This window comes from Oncorhynchus clarkii, chromosome 16 (genome assembly GCF_045791955.1).
Source record: "Oncorhynchus clarkii lewisi isolate Uvic-CL-2024 chromosome 16, UVic_Ocla_1.0, whole genome shotgun sequence".
In the NCBI taxonomy this organism is placed as follows: Eukaryota; Metazoa; Chordata; class Actinopteri; order Salmoniformes; family Salmonidae; genus Oncorhynchus; species Oncorhynchus clarkii.
Genome location: NC_092162.1, coordinates 49,538,522 through 49,557,188, shown reverse-complemented (window position 1 = coordinate 49,557,188; position 18,667 = coordinate 49,538,522). Strand labels below are relative to the sequence as shown.

General features: G+C 42.8%; 1 protein-coding gene across 1 annotated transcript in view; it reads right to left on the bottom strand.

The window, feature by feature from the left end:
- Window positions 1-18,667, bottom strand: part of LOC139367676 (nephronophthisis 4) — a 190,914-nt gene that overhangs the window by 121,351 nt on the left and 50,896 nt on the right. Inside the window, exon 6 of the mRNA XM_071105959.1 lies at window positions 9,060-9,196. Coding sequence (XP_070962060.1) covers window positions 9,060-9,196 — 137 coding nt within the window. The remainder of the gene's footprint in view (window positions 1-9,059; window positions 9,197-18,667) is intronic.

Sequence of the window (18,667 nt, the reverse complement as noted above, 5' to 3'; positions counted from 1 at the left end):
AGTAACAGATCTACCGCTTCTTCGACTTGCTTTCAATGAGAATAACGGCCTTCAGCAATTGGCGGTCCCATTCTGTGAGCTTGTGTGTGGCTTATACGGTCACCACGCTCTTCAGTAAGGCCATTCTACTACCAATGCTTGTCTATGGAGATCGCATGGCAGTGCGCTCGATTCTATAAATCTGTCAGCAACAGGTGTGGCTGAAATCGACAAATCTACTAATATGAAGGGGTGTCCACATACTTTGTAAATATACTGTATAATGAGGCTGATGTGGCAGGTAGCCTAGAGGTTAAGAGTGTTGGGCCAGTAACCAAAAGGTCACTGGTTCGAATCCCCAAGCAGGCAAGGTGGAAAATCTGCCTATCTGCAAGGCAATTAACCCCCAAAAACAACTGCTCCCCTGGTGTGGACGTTGATTAAGGCAGCCGACTCCGTACCTCTCTGATTCAGAGGGGTTAAATGCGGAAGACACATTTTAGTTGAATGCATTCAGTTGTGCAACTGACTAGATATCCCCTTTCCCTAAATATACACTGGCTCACTGTGCCTAGCTCGGGCTAGGCAGTCGTTTTCTGGGCCATTGCCTGTTTGAAATAGAACGCCCATAAAATGTCACATACGATTCTTCTACACCTAAATCGTATGTCTTTAGGCATTAAAAATCTTACAAAAAAAGCACATGAGCCTAGTTTGTTAAATGGAGTGGCTGCAGTTCCAGATTCTCTGGAAAACCGATTTGCCGTGGCTAAAGATAATGAGATTTCTACGCATGTGCAGGATTTGTATTTTGTTGATATAGCTGGTGCCCACCTCCACTGCCTATGTAGCTGCTGCTCTGTGCTCCGCTGCTGCTTCCCCCTCCTTGAAAGGCGATGAACGCCTTTGTCTGGTGCAGCCTACAAACTTCATGTCGTACACAAAGTCCATGTTCTAACTAACTATGGCATTCCATGCCTCAGTAGGCTATTAAGCATAAGTGCGATTTCATGTTCTTATTCTCAGGAGAGGAGTTAGGCTACATGCAGCTATTTACATGTTGTACACAAAACATGATTAATTTTTTTTCCACCCCCAATGCAAAACTCAAGTCGTGAATTACATGCAGCCATCTAGGCAGCATATCAAACACGAGCAAGACACAGACACGCAGTCTAATTAGCGATTGAAAATGTATTTTTTCTTTGCAAACATTGGCTATGCAGAAGGCAGACAGGCAGTCAAAGTAGTAGTGTTATTCATTAGTGTCTCTGGCTAGTGGCTACGATATGGCAGCAAATACAAAAATCTGCCAACATCATCAGACAAAACGCAGATTGTTTTTGCTCCAGTGCAATGTGTAGGGACTGCATCCTGCTTGTGCAACTGCAATATCCATTACAACAGATAGAGAAGGTTTTAGCCTTCATAATGGCCTTGAATGTTTAGCTGTGCATAAAAATGAGGCAGACATAGGATGGGTTCGAAAGCATCAACACTGTGATGCATCATGGGTAAATTGTGGCTGACTGACTGATCTACAAATAATCGTTATTTTTGATGCAAGGGGATTTGTAGAGCAGTCAGCCTCGACTAGCCTTTAAAGTCGGCTGCAATGTCGAACGTGTCCACAGGCTACATCATCATGGTTCAGAAGAGGGTAAATAAAGAGAGAAACGTGAAGAGAGGTGGAGTGTGAACAGCAGCGAAGTAGAAAAAAGTGTGTGCCTAAAACAACCCGTGGAGAAAGAGGATTCCAGAGGGGGGGGTGAAAACTCTGCATTCACAGCCATGGCCTTTGTTAAAACAACAGGCTCCATCCTCTAAATATCCATAACCTTTTTCAGTCAAATACAATTACCAGCAGTCCTCATCACAAACATAGCATACAGTTTGAGTATGACAACCATGACAAGAAAATAATGCAGAGAGAGACAAACAAAACAGCCGTCATTCTAATTACAATTCTTATTCTATCTATGCTGGAGGCAACTCAACACTGTGATGATTAAAAAAAATCATTGCCTCTAAGTTCCTTCTGACAACAGAGTGGCGGCTAGCAGTATAAGTGTTACAAGAACCCCTCAAATGATTGCTTTCAGCTACTTATAGATTACAATTATGATTATGCCTTCTCTGGAATCTATCTGTTCGCTCACTCTTTCAACATCTCCAGTGTGAGGAGATGACAGGAGATGGCACTGTTTTATCTAGGACAGGACTGTAATGAAGTGATTGAGGGAGAGAGAGTGCTGTCTGAAGCTTCTAACAGGCAACATCTGTTAAAACCCATCCCCTCTCTTGTCGCTCCTTCCACACGCACCCTTCTCTCATATCTGTCTATCCACCTCTCGCACTCCATCTGACATGCTTTCTTTCTCCTATATCCCTCCTATATCCCTTCCTCCCTCCAACTCTGTCTATCCTCTGGCTGCTGCCATCACAGATTTGTTTTCCGATCCTAAAATGTCAATATTTTAAAGCTAAGAAGCTTACAGGGAACAATTAAATGGTCCCTAAGTTAAATTATACTCCATTTCCTCTGTCACAGAAGAGGGGAGTAGTCCGAGTGATGAGCGCATAGCGTGGGGCACAGGCGAGCCAGAGCTCAGGACACCCTGCAGCTCCTCTCGCTCTCTCCCCACTAGACAGCTTTTATGTCTCATCTGTAATAAATAAACACATTTATCATCATTATGATGTAACCCGGGACACTTTGCTTCATGAAAGTCCAATATCTTGAAAATATTACTGCTGACATGTGACTTTATCAACAGTGGACTAATGAAAAAAGTGAATTTCCCCTTTAACTGGCCATCCACGGGAGATGTCCATGGGTCTCTCTCTGTCGCTCGCTCTCTGAGAGTCACCACCTTTGTTAACAGTGGTGGTAGAAATTGTGACCCGGTCTCATCATGCTACCGTGCGTGCGTACAGCGTGGTAGACTAGTCGTAGACACGTGAGCACAGTGGATCAAGCCGCTGTGACAGCGCAAACGTCTTAGTTATTTCAACTACCAGAATTACAGTTTGTTTAAAAAAAAGAGAGTCTCATCTGTGCATATTAGGAGGCAATTTATTGCCATGCTTTGTTAACAGTGTAAACAAAGTAGTTGGTTGCTAGAGAGTAGGGTTGTTGTTGTTTTTTTAGCTTCCAATTCGTGCAGTAGCCCAGTGTGGGAGTTGTTCAGAGAAACCAGAACATTCTGTTCAGTCAGGAGTTCAGACGAGGAGAAAATTAACTCTTCTACATTCCAGCTTTTTCAATGGCTGTGTATGTCTGTTATGTCGTGTCAAGAGTAAGAAAATGATGCCTTAATAGACATGGCCTTGGGGGCCACGAGAATAAATGCTTTTTCTCTGCAAAAGACATAGGTTCATAATGCTCCTTAGAAATCAGTGAGAGAAATAAACCTACAAGTCAAAGACAATTATATTAGAATAAGATATCTTATCTTTTCACAGGACAAAAAAGGAAAGAAAGTGCAAGCTATACATTAATGCTGAGTGCTGTAGTGGTGCACATAAAGGTAACACCTCAGACCCACCTTGGGATGAGGATTGAGGCATATTAGCACTTTCTTTCTCAGGGTTTCAATATTTACATTTCGATTACAATTAAAAACAAATCCAGGATTTGAACATACATCTCGAATATTACTAGCCTGTTTCAACCCGGCATTTAAAAAGGAGACCAAGGCGTTATCTCAGTTACTTATCGCCAGTGCAGAATCTTGTTGATTCAATTTGTACAATGTACTGGCTTGGCAAAAATTGAAATATTTGGTAAGCAAAATGTACTTTTACAGAAATAACTGTCAGTTGAATAACATGGAACTGACTAGAACGTAAGGTAATTTAAACAAGGGAGAGAGCAGGCAGTGTGCAGAGTCTTGTGCTGTTCATTTTGAAGAAATTAAATGGGATCCTTAAGGAGAATAAATTGGTTTTTGAAGGTTATTTGTGTTCTGATGCTGCAGATGAAGTATGTGTGCAAGTTATTTGATTGATTGAGTCGGGGGTTTTAGTCAGTCAGACAGAATGAGACTATAAAGTAGGTCCAGCGTCTGGAGTACAGAGGATTTAATAACATGACATAATACCAGTCGTAACCATTCATACAGGCTTATGTCACCCCTAAATCATGTCTATGTTTTGGCACAGAGATTAATTTGATGTCAAGTGCAAAATTCAGCAAATACAAACTGTGATTAATTACAAACTGTGACATTCTAGCTATCCTGGGTGTTTGTACTAGTGTGTGTGTGTGCGAGCATGTTAGAATGTTTGTGTATGTGCATGCTAGCTTGTGCGCACGTATGCTAGCATGTTTGTATGTGAGCGCAAAACATGCTACCATATGTGTGTGTCTGTGTGGCGTGTGTCTGTGTGGCGTGTGTGTGTGTGTACGTGTGGCGGTGGAGGGAGATGCCCAAGCTGTGGACGTTAGCTTCCTCACACCGAGGTGAGTCATCCTTCCCAGGAAACACAGTTGAACAATCATTAGCATGCTGTTGTCATCCGCCCACTCCTCTGCTCCTTAACACATTTTAACTGGCATATCGCTTCTGCTGATGAATCGCATTGCCCTCCTGGTGAAAACGCAGCCCACGATTCACTATCTGAAAATATTGAGTCACAAGTCGACCAATATAGCCAGCTTATAAAATTATCCCACTTTTTTGTTGCTGTCCTTTTCACCAGAGTATACTGCTTTAGTTAGGGTGGTTGGGGTTTCAGGAGGTACCCTATTCCCTGATTTAGTGCACTACTTTTGACCAGAGCCCATAGGGTTAAAGGTCACTTGAGATGGACAGCATTGAGTGTTCCCTGACGACTCCACTTGACTAGACACTAAAATCACTGGCAAGAGAACATATTAACATAAGGAAATCTTTTAGGAGGTGGTAATGCCCATTGATCAGTCCTGGCCAGGAGGGTTCGGTCAATGGCGCCCACTCACGCCGCTTCCCTGATGCTCATTTGTTTTGACTGCTAAAGTGAGACAACACACGCTTGAAGATGATTAAAAAGAGCCGAGTCCCAGACTGTCCGACATAGGTTCAGATGCCATTATAGATTTGAGTATTCTGTATTATAGTTGTTGATACAGAATGCTGAATCTGGACACCTCTACTGCTAACCTCAGCTCATTATTAGAAGGTTATTATAAGGTTCAGATGTTTCCTAGAACACACTCAGGTCTTCCCTTTGCATGTCTTTTTTTTCTCCATTGCTCATGTTGTGTAAAACAAATACTCTTCGGTGCAATAAAGGTTTCAATCATCATCATCATCATCATCATCATCATCATCTAACCAGAGGAAGGAAGAGCTATAATAATGAAATAATAAACAGTAGGTTCAGAGACTTTGTATGGGGGTGGCAGGTAGCCTAGCCATTAGAGACGCGGGCCAGCAAAGGAAGGGATCGTCGGTTTGAATCCCAGTTCAGACTGAAAAAAATTAGGTGCGGAGTGAGCTGGCAAACGAAGAGTTTTATGGGTATTATTCACTGCCCTTGAGCAAGGCACTTGCTACTATTGCTCTGGGTGCGCTGCACTGTGGCTGACCAATTACTTCAAACCGCTACGTGTGTGTGTCTCAGGTGTTTGGGTTGTGAGCAGGAAGATATGTTTCTGTTCTCTGTAAGTTAATGGACAATAAGGTATTCTTCTTACTGAATATTTGGGGGGAGTAATATTTTTGTTATTCTTCTAGAGAGAGATAGCGAGGGGAGATAGGCTTTATAAACGTCCAATACAGGCAGGCCTACTGTATCCAATACAGGCAGGCCTACTGTATCCAATACAGGCAGGCCTACTGTATTCAATCACACTGCTCGTTCTATAATCTGCTTTGGAAGTTGTAATGATTAAGGATAGCAGGAGTCAGTTGGCATATGTAGAGGTGTACCGTACCCTAACCCGTCCAAGCATTCTCCCAGGGCAAAAAAAGAAAACGTTTCTGAGTGACGTTTTCCTTTTGGGCTTTTTCTTTGGCACACAAACAGCAGGGGCAGTCCTACTTTGAGCGTGTTTCCTTTTATTCTGGAAATGAAAAACTTTATTGAGTTTTTGCTTTGCTTCTCGCAATTGATGAGATTTGCCTAGGGGCATGCAGTTTTGCCTGCGGCACGGTGTTTGTCCTCTTGCTTTTTTTTTCTCCTGCTCCCATTTCGGTCCTTTGATCGCTCGCCAAGACATTGGATACAAACATCATGGGTCCTGACTGAGACAATGGGCCTGGCCTGATTTATTGTTCTAGGTCTAGGAGCTCCGATGGCTGTGAAAGCATCTAGGGGTAGATTAGACAAATACAGTTTAAGTGTCCCCAAGCCTGGGGCCTATGTGCAGGAGGACCAAATAAAGAGACCACTTTGATCGACTCTCTACCCTACCTTATCACAGAGGGTTGTAAGAGCCACCGAGTTCTATGGATTCTGGATGGCTCAAGCTGCAGAATGTATAGACAAAATAGCCTGTCAAGATAGCAGTTATGCAAGTGTTGGCATTCTAATTGCACTACAACAAAGCCATGGCATCTACAGTAGCTACAGAAGACCTAAAAAACAGATCCACAAGGCCTTTATACTGTATGCCAAGTGGAAATGTGCATTTTCAATATTGTTTTGTTCTCAATACAATGTATTTAAGAACTGTAAAGGGAGACATTTTGGAAAGAGAAAACAAATACTATTCTCTTCCTTCACATCCACCGTTCTCCATTTGTGCTTTAGTCTGCCTTTCACTGAGCACTTGAGGCTGATGCAGCAGGTACGGTGTCAGCATCACCTCCCAGATAGCTGGATGATGACAATCTAGCACAAGGAGTCGCACTTCTCAAAAAGCTCACACACCCGTACATACATACGCACACAGGTATGTACGCGCACAATCGCTAATTAAAGTCTGCCGTCACCCTCGATGCTGCATACATTATCACCTTCCTCAAGACGAGGTGCGGAGAGAGGCGTCAGCCCCACTGAAGTTTCACAATAGAACACAAACTGAAGTCATTCTGACTGTTTTAACAAAATCCACATTACCCAGTTATGAAGACCCACAAAGGAACAAAAAGGTGTCAATGCTGAGGGAGATAATTCGTTTTGTGATTAATTTCATCACATTTTGTCTTCCTAACTCACAAAAGGCAAAAGGGAGTATTTTTGTCCAACAGCCTTTCATTTGAGCCGTTTTGCCTCTTCTACTCTACCGGAGACGTGTTTCTCATAGTTTCATTTCAAAGTGAGCTAGGCCCAGCATGTGTAGCTTGGTAGTCACCAGATTATTTTTCAAGAAGACATGGTACTGTAGATAATCATGTTAAAAAAGGCTACCCCGGAGCCGCCCAAATCCCAATTGTCCAATCAATCTGGATATATGCACGCTCACCTGTCCAATGGCATCCTTGTTAACGTCCTTCGAGCGACAACAATAGTTAGTTTGCTTCGTATGAGACACTAATGAGAAATCCATGTACCAGTGGGTCTTTTGTTATGAGTTGTTCTGTACAGTGCAGATTGGTGCATTGACTAGCGTAAAGCACTTATAACAAAAACCTGAGAGCAATGTCAGAACTGATCAATGTATGAGTACATGAATAGCAGAGCAAAATATAGGCCTGCTAGCTTTGATTTTTAATCTCCTTCACTGTATTCAAGTTCACAGGTTCAAACTGTACTGACGGAACACTTTCTTCATGAAGTGGAAAAGCTTCAGGTAAAATGATTAATTGCTCCGTGTAATTGTCTCTAGTTAGAAGGTTACAGCCAGGTTGTGCTCACTAAAGATGAACATATCGATGCACTAGCTTTGGTAATCCATAAAGGACATACATTCCACTAAACTGTCATTTCAGTGTGCGCACCAATGACAATGTCTGCCTGTGTCAGAGTTATGTGTGAAGGAGGATAACAGATTGAATGACCACCTATCAAACACATATCTTTAGAAGGTTAATGCCAATAATTGCCAATTTGCAAATAAATGCAAATAATACAGCACCAAAAGGCCAACGTTCTAAATAATCCAAAGTTGCTCAGAGGGTGTACTCCAAAGCCTGACACACACTAGCACAGCCTCTAATGGCCAAGATACTACAGTGAAGCCCTTGATAAAACATAACGGTGAGACGTGCCTTATCAAAACTGCACGTGGCTCAATACTGCTCCATCAGGAGGGTTCAACAGCGGGGGAAGAGGCCGTGCTGAACACTGGGACAGAGATAAAGGGGATTGACAGCATCATGATATCAATTTATCCATTTTCTGCCGCACGTCACTTAAGATAGAGCAGATATATAAATAGGACCGACACAACTGCACTGCGCACAGAATAGCGAGCGCATGGCTGCACCTGTCAAACATGGTTACGTCTCCTTAGACGAAGAGAATAGACAAGCCCTGATTTGCTTTTGGTAGCTATAAAAGGACTGTGTTTGTGACAAATTTTCAAGGGCAAAAATTGAAGGTAATTGGCAATACATGTTTTGTATTGAGTGAGAAATGCCTCTTGCATGTGTGTAGATCTTTGTTTTGGTCGCACTGTGTGATGCGTTGTCATCTACTTCTACACGTGGCTGCAGACGCGTTACATAGAAATCTCAGAATCAAGAAGGAATACAGTACTGCCAAGAGCAGGTTAGTAGAATCTGTAGCTAGGATCTGAAAATATTCTGTTTGGAGGAATGGTCTAAGATCCCTCCCAAATCTCATAAAACAATTTTGAAAAAGGCCCAGTGTCATTATCCTCGTAAGGGGAGGGTGCTAGAGTATTGAAAACAGGGGTGCCAATCATTTTGACCCCCATCTTTTTAGCATTTATTTTTATTACTTGTTAAATAAAATCTATCTGAGCAAAATAAAATAACTTCACCATTTTTTGGAACATACAGAACAGCTCACTATTTGCATTATTTATTTTATACACAGTCTTTTTTTCTCATCTCTATCAATGTTGCCAATAATTATGGACCCCACTGTACGTCAGAAAAACTAAGAATTATTGTAAACAATCACAACAAACGGTGCCCCATGTGAGTAGCATCATTTCCACTCGGATCATGTAACATGGTTCCTACCGTGTTGTGGCAGTCCGTGCTGACATGCTGCAGCAGCTGGCTCTCAAACTTCTCCAGGGAGGGATGCAGAGAGATGGACAGCCTGTCCAGGAAGCAGGTGAAGCTCTTCACCATGTGGGGCTTCAACAGGGAATCTCCTAGAGGCAAAGTACAGGTAACTGCCAAAATAAAGGAAACACCAACATAAAGTGTCTAAATAGGGCATTGGGCCTTGGCATAGATTCTACAAGTGTCTGGAACTCTATTGGAGGGATGCGACACCATTCTTCCATCATTTTGTGTTTTGTTAATGGTGGTGGAAAATGCTGTCTCAGGCACCGCTGTAGGGCAGCCCAGCCCCTAAAGTGACTCTTTACACTATATGAAAAGGTTTTGTCTTCTCGGGAATTCAGCCTTCTCTGTGATGCTCTCCACATCCCTCATTCTGTCACACATCTGTGAAGTACCTGTTGTCTTTACATCCGGTAGGTCTGATATCTGATTGGAAGTTCACTTTTACAGTAATACTATTGGCCAACAACTCCCGAGATGGAATCCAAACAGCTCTGATGTTATAAAAGGCACTCAGATTCATTGTCTCTTCTCTATGTTTTTGACATGCTGTGGTGAGATACACTCTCAATCTTCCTCCCTCTCTCCACCCAGAGCTATTGGCCATTGGTCATGCTATGGTCTCTCTTTCTCTCCTCCCAGAGCTATGGGCCATTGCTAATGCTATGGTTTCTCTCTCTCTCTCTCTCTCTCTGTTCATGCCTAGACTAATGCTTGTTAATGCCTTGTAACTTAAAGCTTTATGCCTTGTATAATATAATTATTCATTAATTCTAAAATGTTAATAAATCTATTTGAAGTATTCCATTCTCAGACCCTTCTTGACATCCCTATTTCCATAACTCAACTATAGTTACTTGCATATTGCTAAAACATCTTTATGGAGTCCGATAAACATTTTTAATAGACTTTGTCATATTAATACATAGTCTTATTATAGGTCACATGAGGTATATACTGTATATAATATAGCCTATATAATAAATATTACTTCAATACACACACACACACCATTTAAAAAGGCAATGCAGCCCCTATTTCAACGTAATTCCTGTTCTAGAGCAGCGATGCTCGTTTAGGTTTCACCTCCGAAAAATGATGCAGGCTACTTATACCTGTTCACAAATTGGGATTGGGAAGGAGTTAGATATCTTTGACCGAAGTCCCCACTTAGGGGATGCACTGTTGAGCGCAACATCCCGAGGGGTCAGTGCTGATTGTACAGAGATTGTGACAGCTGGTTGAATGGCGTCCCTTGACAAGGCAAGAACAAGGTGTATGTCAGGAGAAGTGCAGAATTATCAAAAGGAGAGTTATACTTGGAATATAGAGGAGGAATGGAGGGAAAAAGAAGCAGAGGAGGTCAAAGAGAGAGAGGGAGGAATAGGGTGAGCTTGAGTCAGTGAAAAATGGCGGGAAAAAGGGAGATGGTTTGTTAAAGAAGAATGGTAGAAAGGTGAGTGAGATGAAGACAGGAGGAGAAATGGAAGTGAATGAGGTCAAAGTATCGTGGGTGGTAGGTGTGTTGAAGTTCCTGGAGCCCGAGGCTTGCACCAAGGGTCAGGATAAAGATGAGTCTGACAGTAGGAGGCAGTTAAGAAAGTAGAGGAATATGGGTCATGGGGGAGGGATCCTGAGAGGAGTGGTGTGAGTAGTAGATCTGTACCAGTACAGAGGGGTAGGCCAACAAGTAATATGTTTCAGTAAGATTGTTTTAACATTTATAGTAATGGTTATCAACAGTCCTGCAGGGGTGGAACGTAGGTCACAGAAAATAGAGGTTGTGGTGGCAGCTACAAAGAGGTATTTGCGTGTGCGTGACTTGACATCGGAAAAGTTGCCATGCACCTGTAAAAATGATTGCTCAGATGTGCGAGTGCCTTTTGAATTTTGAAGGACTTAATAGATTAAAATAGTGGAGTAGGGTGAGTGTAGTAGATGGTAGGGTATTTGTTTATTTATTTTTTTCAAGGGAGTTATACTCCAGCCTAGTAGGTGGCGGTAATGCAACATTTATTGGATGCCAACCGCCCTTAAACCTCGTGGAAGAAGAAGCTAGGACAGGCGGGAGGCAGGGGCGCTTCAGTACAGTTAATAAAGAAGTTAAAGACGCTGGAAGTCAGCCGCTGATAAACCCCACAGAAGACACTTTTTAGCCAGCTAGTCTGGTACACAGCAGGCGTTAGCGACACCGTTGTGCTAGCTAACTACTTGAGCATCGTGTCTTACTTTGAATGCACTTTATAGGCCAAGATACTTGGCAAAACAGCGTGGTAGTTTATGATTTTTTTTAAAAACGACACAAGTTTGACCCAATGTGCGCACTGCACACACCTCTCAACAGACGTTAGACAATTCCCCCAAACCTACACACAGGGGTGCTAAAAGCTTGATTTTCCTCACACCTTCCCTGGAGTTACACTGTTTTGGCCCCGGGGGCTATTCTCACACACATATCTATATTTGTGTTAATGGAGATTGCCGCAAAACACATTTCCCCAGTAGATTCTAATCAAGTTTTCTGAAGCTACTTTGATGGGCAATTCACAATATTATATAATACAGTATAACGTTATGATCATTATAATATGACAATACATTACAATACTTGAAAAATAAATAGCATAGGTGCAATCAAATGAACAATATAGCCTCTACCTTAGACTTCGTTTTTTCAAGTATCCTATGACATTAGATATCTAGCCTTGTCGATGTTCAAAGTCTGGTGAACCAACAGGACGCGCAGTCTAGTGAGCCACCTGTGATGTGAAATAAGAAACCTTCATTTGGTCACAGAAAAGTGTAGTGGGGAGGGGAGAATTAAAAGTGAGTAAGGGGAGAAGCTCGTAGGCGACAGTCACTTTTCAAACCAGTCTGCAGGTGGTAGACTATCTCTCATTGAATATTTTTTATTTTTTTTGCATGATGTAACAAAGATTGTTTTCTCAACGAAAATAAAGTAATTGTAAGGGAATAGCACGGTGGCGTAGCCAGTTTATTTTCAATGTAGCTGGACACGGAATAGTTGCTCTGTTGACTCTGTAGCCAGCCTATATTTTACACGCAGCTCTCCATTTTTCAAAGGATAATGATGGACTTCAAATGGACACTAATGAGTAATTAAATGCTATGAAAATAGGGGTGCCTATTCAGTTGAATTTATAGTAATGGTTATCAACCGTCCTGCAGGGATGGAACATAAGTCACAGAAAATACAAGTTGTGGTGGCAGCTGCAGAGAGGTATTTGGGTGTGCAAGACTTGACATCAGAAAAGTTACAAGGTGTGTTAAGTGGTGGTGTACCATCCTTTCAGGATGTTGGCCTGAAGTAGGACTAAATCGATTTAAATAGTAGAGTAGGGTGAGTGTAGTAGAGGGTAGGGTATTTTTTTATATATTTTTTTTAATACTCCAGTCTAGTAGGTGGCAGTAATATAACATTTATTGGATGCAAAACGCTGTTTAACCTCATCAAAGAAGGGATTGGAAAGGAACGTTGAGGGATTTCCACGTGGAGTGGAGAAACATCAACAATTAGGGCATTAACAGCTGTGAGAATGTAGGTAGCTTGTATGCCAACCTCATCTAGTTAGATAATATTGTCGTTTGTTTCCCTTTTTGTTAACTAAACTGTTTCCAAAAGATAATCCTTCTAGCTAGGCTATGGCTGGTTCTGGATTTATCATAAGCGTTTGGGGAAAACTTTGCCAGATGGAAAACAGTATATTTCACTTCTATTGTGATCTCCAAAGTTTGGGCATTTTCCATAAATTGCGGCCTCAAATCCGACATAGAAATAATGAAGATGAAGCTCAGGTAATATGGATAATAGGGATGTAACAATTCACGGATACGCATCGGTCCCAGGTTCAAAAAGATATGAGTGCATCGGTCCATTGGAATCCAAACCGATCCAAATAAGCATGCGTTGGTCAGAAAGCCAATTCTATGAATCACGGTTTCACTAATGATTTTTTACTCATATTGTTCTATTCTGAAAACACCGCTTATCTGCTGTGACTGAATTGATGCGTCCTCTACTTCCGTTCAGTAGCCTTTCCAACGTGTATGCATGTAACCACCTATGACTGTTAGATAACAGTGCGCACACTGCGGGAGACAGCTGCTTGCGCCAACAAGGTAGGCCTGTGAAACACTTTCAACATTCTGATGCTTTTAAAATTGCTTTTGTAATGTCAAATCCTAGGCTTTATTAGTTGAGTGACGACAAATGGAATTTGCTTGGTCATTGTTACCAAATGCGCTGTAGAAAATTGTGTTTTACGGTAGTTGTGTTGCATACCGGAGTGGACGCAACTCACATCCAACTGCTGATTGGGGTTTTCAAATCATTCCGATTTTATTTAGATTGCTGAGGTTCACCATAATAAATAGTTTTGCTTTAAACTGTCCGTGTATTTGGTCATTTTTACATGAACTGTGTAATTTCATAAAGGACAGAAATATTTCTTGCGAGGAGTGCGTGGTCACATTCATTAGTCGGAGCAGGAGAAGCGTTCCGTGAAATTCCAAACGGTCTAAACCACATATGTCAGAGTCAAGGCCCGCGGGCCACATCCGGCCCGCAAGAAGGTTTTTTACGGCCCCTGGGATGATCTTGATTTATTATTAGAACCGGCCCGCAGCAAGCCGGCAGCCCGCAGATCTTTTACACGCACCAATACTACATTTCCCACAATGCAAAGGTGACGCACCGAGCAGTAGGCTGCTTCATTTCAATATTTATTGGCACAGCAGTCGTCAGCATCACAGTAAAATTAACTTTCAGATACCCATCAAAAATGGCAAAACGGAAGGTGGATACTGAGAACCGGGGGTTTCAAACAAGGTGGGAGTCGGAGTATATGTTCACGAAGGTAGCTGGAAAACCTGTGTGTCTTCTGTGTGGAGAAAGTGTGGCGGTACTGAAAGAGTATAATCTGAGACGACATTATGAAACGAAACACGCGGACACACACGCGGACGCAACTGTCAAGGCCAGTTTTATTTTGGCAGAAGAGATCGCTAAATCAGCCCGGCCATTTACGGAGGGGGATTTCATCAAAAACTGCATGATTAAAGTTTGTGACGAAGTTTGCCCAGAAAAAAGGCAACTCTTTTTAAATGTGAGTCTGAGCAGAAACACCATTGCCGAGAGAGTAGACCAGTTGTCCATCAATCTAAAAGAGCAGCTTGTGAAAAAGGGAAAAGATTTTATTGCATATTCCTTGGCTGTGGATGAGAGCACCGACATTTCTGACATTGCCCAGTTGTCAATTTTCATCCGCGGAGTGGACTCCAACCTAAGCGTGACAGAGGAGTTTTTGGCTTTACGTCCTATGCATGGCACAACTACGGGGCATGATTTGTATGAAGAGGTGTCAAGATGTGTAAATGAGATGGAGCTGCCTTGGGAAAAACTCGTGGGTTTGACAACCGACGGAGCACCTGCGATGTGTGGACACAGGAGCGGACTGGTGGCGAAGATACGGGAAAAGATGCAAGAGGAAAACGCGACAGGTGAGCTGACAGCTTATCATTGTATCATACACCAGGAAGCGTTGTGCGGTAAAGCCTTGAAAATGGAGCATGTAATGAGCATCATCACGCGCACAGTTAACTTTATCAGAGCCAAAGGTTTGAATCACCGCCAGTTCAAGGCATTTCTGACGGAGTTAGAAACGGAGCATGGTGATTTGCCTTATCACACAGAGGTGCGATGGCTAAGCCAGGGAAAGGTGCTTCAAAGATGTTTCGAGCTTCGTGAGGAGATTTGTCTGTTCTTGGACAGCAAAGGGAAAGACACAACACAACTCCGAGACGAAATGTTTCTGTGTGAAATGGCTTTTCTGTGTGACATTACGAGTCATCTGAATGCAATAAACTTGCAGCTGCAGGGTCGGGATCGTGTCATCTCTGATATGTACAGTACAGTGAAGGCATTTAAAACCAAACTGACTCTGTGGGAGACGCAGATGCGGAAAGAAAATTTGAGCCACTTTCCCAGCTGCCAGACCATGAAAGAGAAGCTCTCTACCAGTGCGTTCCCGAGCACACAGTTGGCTGATAAAATAGGTATGCTTGCCGCTGACTTTCGACGCCGATTTGCTGACTTTGAAGCACAAAAAAGCAGGTTGGAACTGCTCGGTAACCCATTTGCTGTTGACGTGGAAAGCTCACCACCAAACCTCCAAATGGAGTTGATTGACCTCCAATGCAATGATGCACTGAGGGCAAAATATGCGGCAGTGGGTGCTGCGGAGTTCGCCCGTTTCCTCCCCGGCACAATGCCCCAGCTGCGCATCCAGGCTGCTCAAACGTTGTCTATGTTTGGCAGCACATACCTGTGTGAACAACTGTTTTCTTTGATGAACCTGAACAAAACATCACACAGAAGTCGACTTACTGCTGAACACCTCCACTCAATTCTGAGGATTTCTTCAGCTCAGAGCCTTACCCCGAACATTGATGAACTTGTGGAAAAGATGGGACACCACCAAGTATCACCCTCAACCTCAAACAAGTGAACATTACTGTGCAATCACATATTTAGAGTTTTTACTCAGTTCAAGTTTAAAAGTTAAAATTTAATATTTGTTTTCACTGCATGTTACTTCTCCTTAAACAAAGTGTTGTTTTTGATTAATAGATTTTTGCACTTTATTTTTTTGTATTTCAATCCAATTATATTTTAAAAATATTTCAGTTGAGTGGATGATAGAAAATTGCTATTATTGTTTTTTCTTTGAAGTAAATTTAGCCCACTTTTGCTAAAATAGAAAATATAGTCTACTGATGGTGCCTTGAATACCGGTTTCTTTCATTTAATGTTCATGTTATGGGGATATTTATATAAAGGAAATTTGTCTTTTGTGTCTGTTGAAAATTAAAGATTACTGACAGAGCCATAAGAAAATATTGCTTTATTTATCTGATCATATTGTAATATATTTGTTAGGTTTTCAGTAGGTTCAATTAGGTTCACTAGACTATATGCGTCATTTAAAAATTTTTCAATGAACATTCGAACAGTCCGGCCCTCGTCTTGTAGCTGATTTTTTTATTTGGCCCTCCGTCCATTTGACTTTGACACCCCTGGTCTAAACCATTGGCTTTTTAGACTAGATTACAAATCCAAAATTGCATTACATTAATTGTCTAAATGCCATGCTACTTTCTAAAGACAAAAATGGACATAGCTAAAAAAACAAAATAGTACTAGCTAAAAACATTTATCTGCAAAAATGCCAAGTTAATCAGTGGGTGATGGTGATTTCGGATAAAAATTGCCCCCACCCATGATAGTGGGTGGTAGATGCTATGTCTGCCCTTTTGGTTCAGCTCAGGTGCACACACCTGCACAAACATGGCCACTGAGTTTAAAGAAGTAATTTCAGACAGATCCAGCTTAGCCCATCAGCAGCATATATTCATTTAAAATGACAAATGTTTTCATGCAAAACATTTGCGGATCGAATCATATCACATCAATTCGTTCCCTTAAACTGAATCGCACCAAATTGTTTCAAACTAAAACATGCCGTTCCTGTATCGGAACCCATGTATCTAGATGCGTATTGAATCATTCATGAAAGGAGAGATGCACATCCCTAATGGATAAGGTTTAGAGACATGCGTTGTTCTACATTGTAATGGACATGGTGCAACCTTTGGTAGTTAGGCTGTGGCTGCAGTACAGCAATGTCAAATACGCTCATGGTTCTCATAGGGGAAGTGAAATGATAGGCTGCAATGACTTTCCTCATGATGCACACAGCAAATGACATGTAACAACACCGAGAGCATCGGACACGAAACACCAATACAAATGTAACAGCTAAACAAAATAGATAAACAAGTTCCTTGAATTTATTTGCTGGTGCTCTTTCATTATAGGATGGACACTTGTGGTTTCAAGCGGCACCAATCAAAGTAGTGCAGCGTCAAACCCACATATCTTGGGGTGATATTAGTTTGCACCCTTTATTTTAATTTGCTCCATGGCTCAGGCGGCCAATTCGACCCAGGGCTGTTTGTCTCAGCTCAGTTGCGGAGAGGAAGAACTCTGCAGCGGTTTCTGAATAATAAACAATGCCATGCCGGTGTGTGGTAACATTCAAATAAAATCCAGCCCCAAAAACAAACGTTGTCTCATAAGGAAACACACGTCATTGACACAGATATCCATGAATACCCCACTTTGGATTTCCAACTTCAAACTCAAATACACTGCTCAGAAAAATAAAGGGAACACTTAAACAACACAATGTAACTCCAAGTCAATCACACTTCTGTGAAATCAAACTGTCCACTTAGGAAGCAACACTGATTGACAAATTTCACATGCTGTTGTGCAAATGGAAAAGACTACAGGTGGAAATTATAGGCATTTAGCAAGACACCCCCAATAAAGGAGTGGTTCTGCAGGTGGGGACCACAGACCAGTTCCTATGCTTCCTGGCTGATGTTTTGGTCACTTTTGAATGCTGGCGGTGCTTTCACTCTAGTGGTAGCATGAGACGTGCATGAGAAGTGGCTCAGGTAGTGCAGCTCATCCAGGATGGCACATCAATGCGAGATGTGGCAAGAAGGTTTGCTGTGTCTGTCAGCGTAGTGTCCAGAGCATGGAGGCGCTACCAGGAGACAGGCCAGTACATCAGGAGACGTGGAGGAGGCCGTAGGAGGGCAACAACCCAGCAGCAGGACCGCTACCTCCGCCTTTGGGCAAGGAGGAGCAGGAGGAGCACTGCCAGAGCCCTGCAAAATGACCTCCAGCAGGCCACAAATGTGCATGTGTCTGCTCAAACGGTCAGAAACAGACTCCATGAGGGTGGTATGAGGGCCCGACGTCCACAGGTGGGGGTTGTGCTTACAGCCCAACACCGTGCAGGACGTTTGGCATTTGCCAGAGAACACCAAGATTGGCAAATTCGCCACTGGCGCCCTGTGCTCTTCACAGATGAAAGCAGGTTCACACTGAGCACATGTGACAGACGTGACAGTCTGGAGACGCCGTGGAGAACGTTCTGCTGCCTGCAACATCCTCCAGCATGACCGGTTTGGCGGTGCGTCAGTCATGGTGTGGGGTGGCATTTCTATGGGGGGCAGCACAGCCCTCCTTGTGCTCGCCAGAGGTAGCCTGACTGCCATTAGGTACCGAGATGAGATCCTCAAACCCCTTGTGAGACCATATGCTGGTGCGGTTGGCCCTGGGTTCCTCCTAATGCAAGACAATGGTAGACCTCGTGTGTCAGCAGTTCCTGCAAGAGGAAGGCATTGATGCTATGGACTGACCCGTCCGTTCCCCAGACCTGAATCCAATTGAGCACATCTGGGACATCATGTCTCGCTCCATCCACCAACGCCACGTTGCACCACAGACTGTCCAGGAGTTGGCGGATGCTTTAGTCCAGGTCTGGGAGGAGATCCCTTAGGAGACCATCCGCCACCTCATCAGGAGCATGCCCAGGCGTTGTACTTTGACTTGTTTTAAGGACATTACATCAAAGTTGGATCAGCCTGTAGTGTGGTTTTCCACATTAATTTTGAGTGTGACT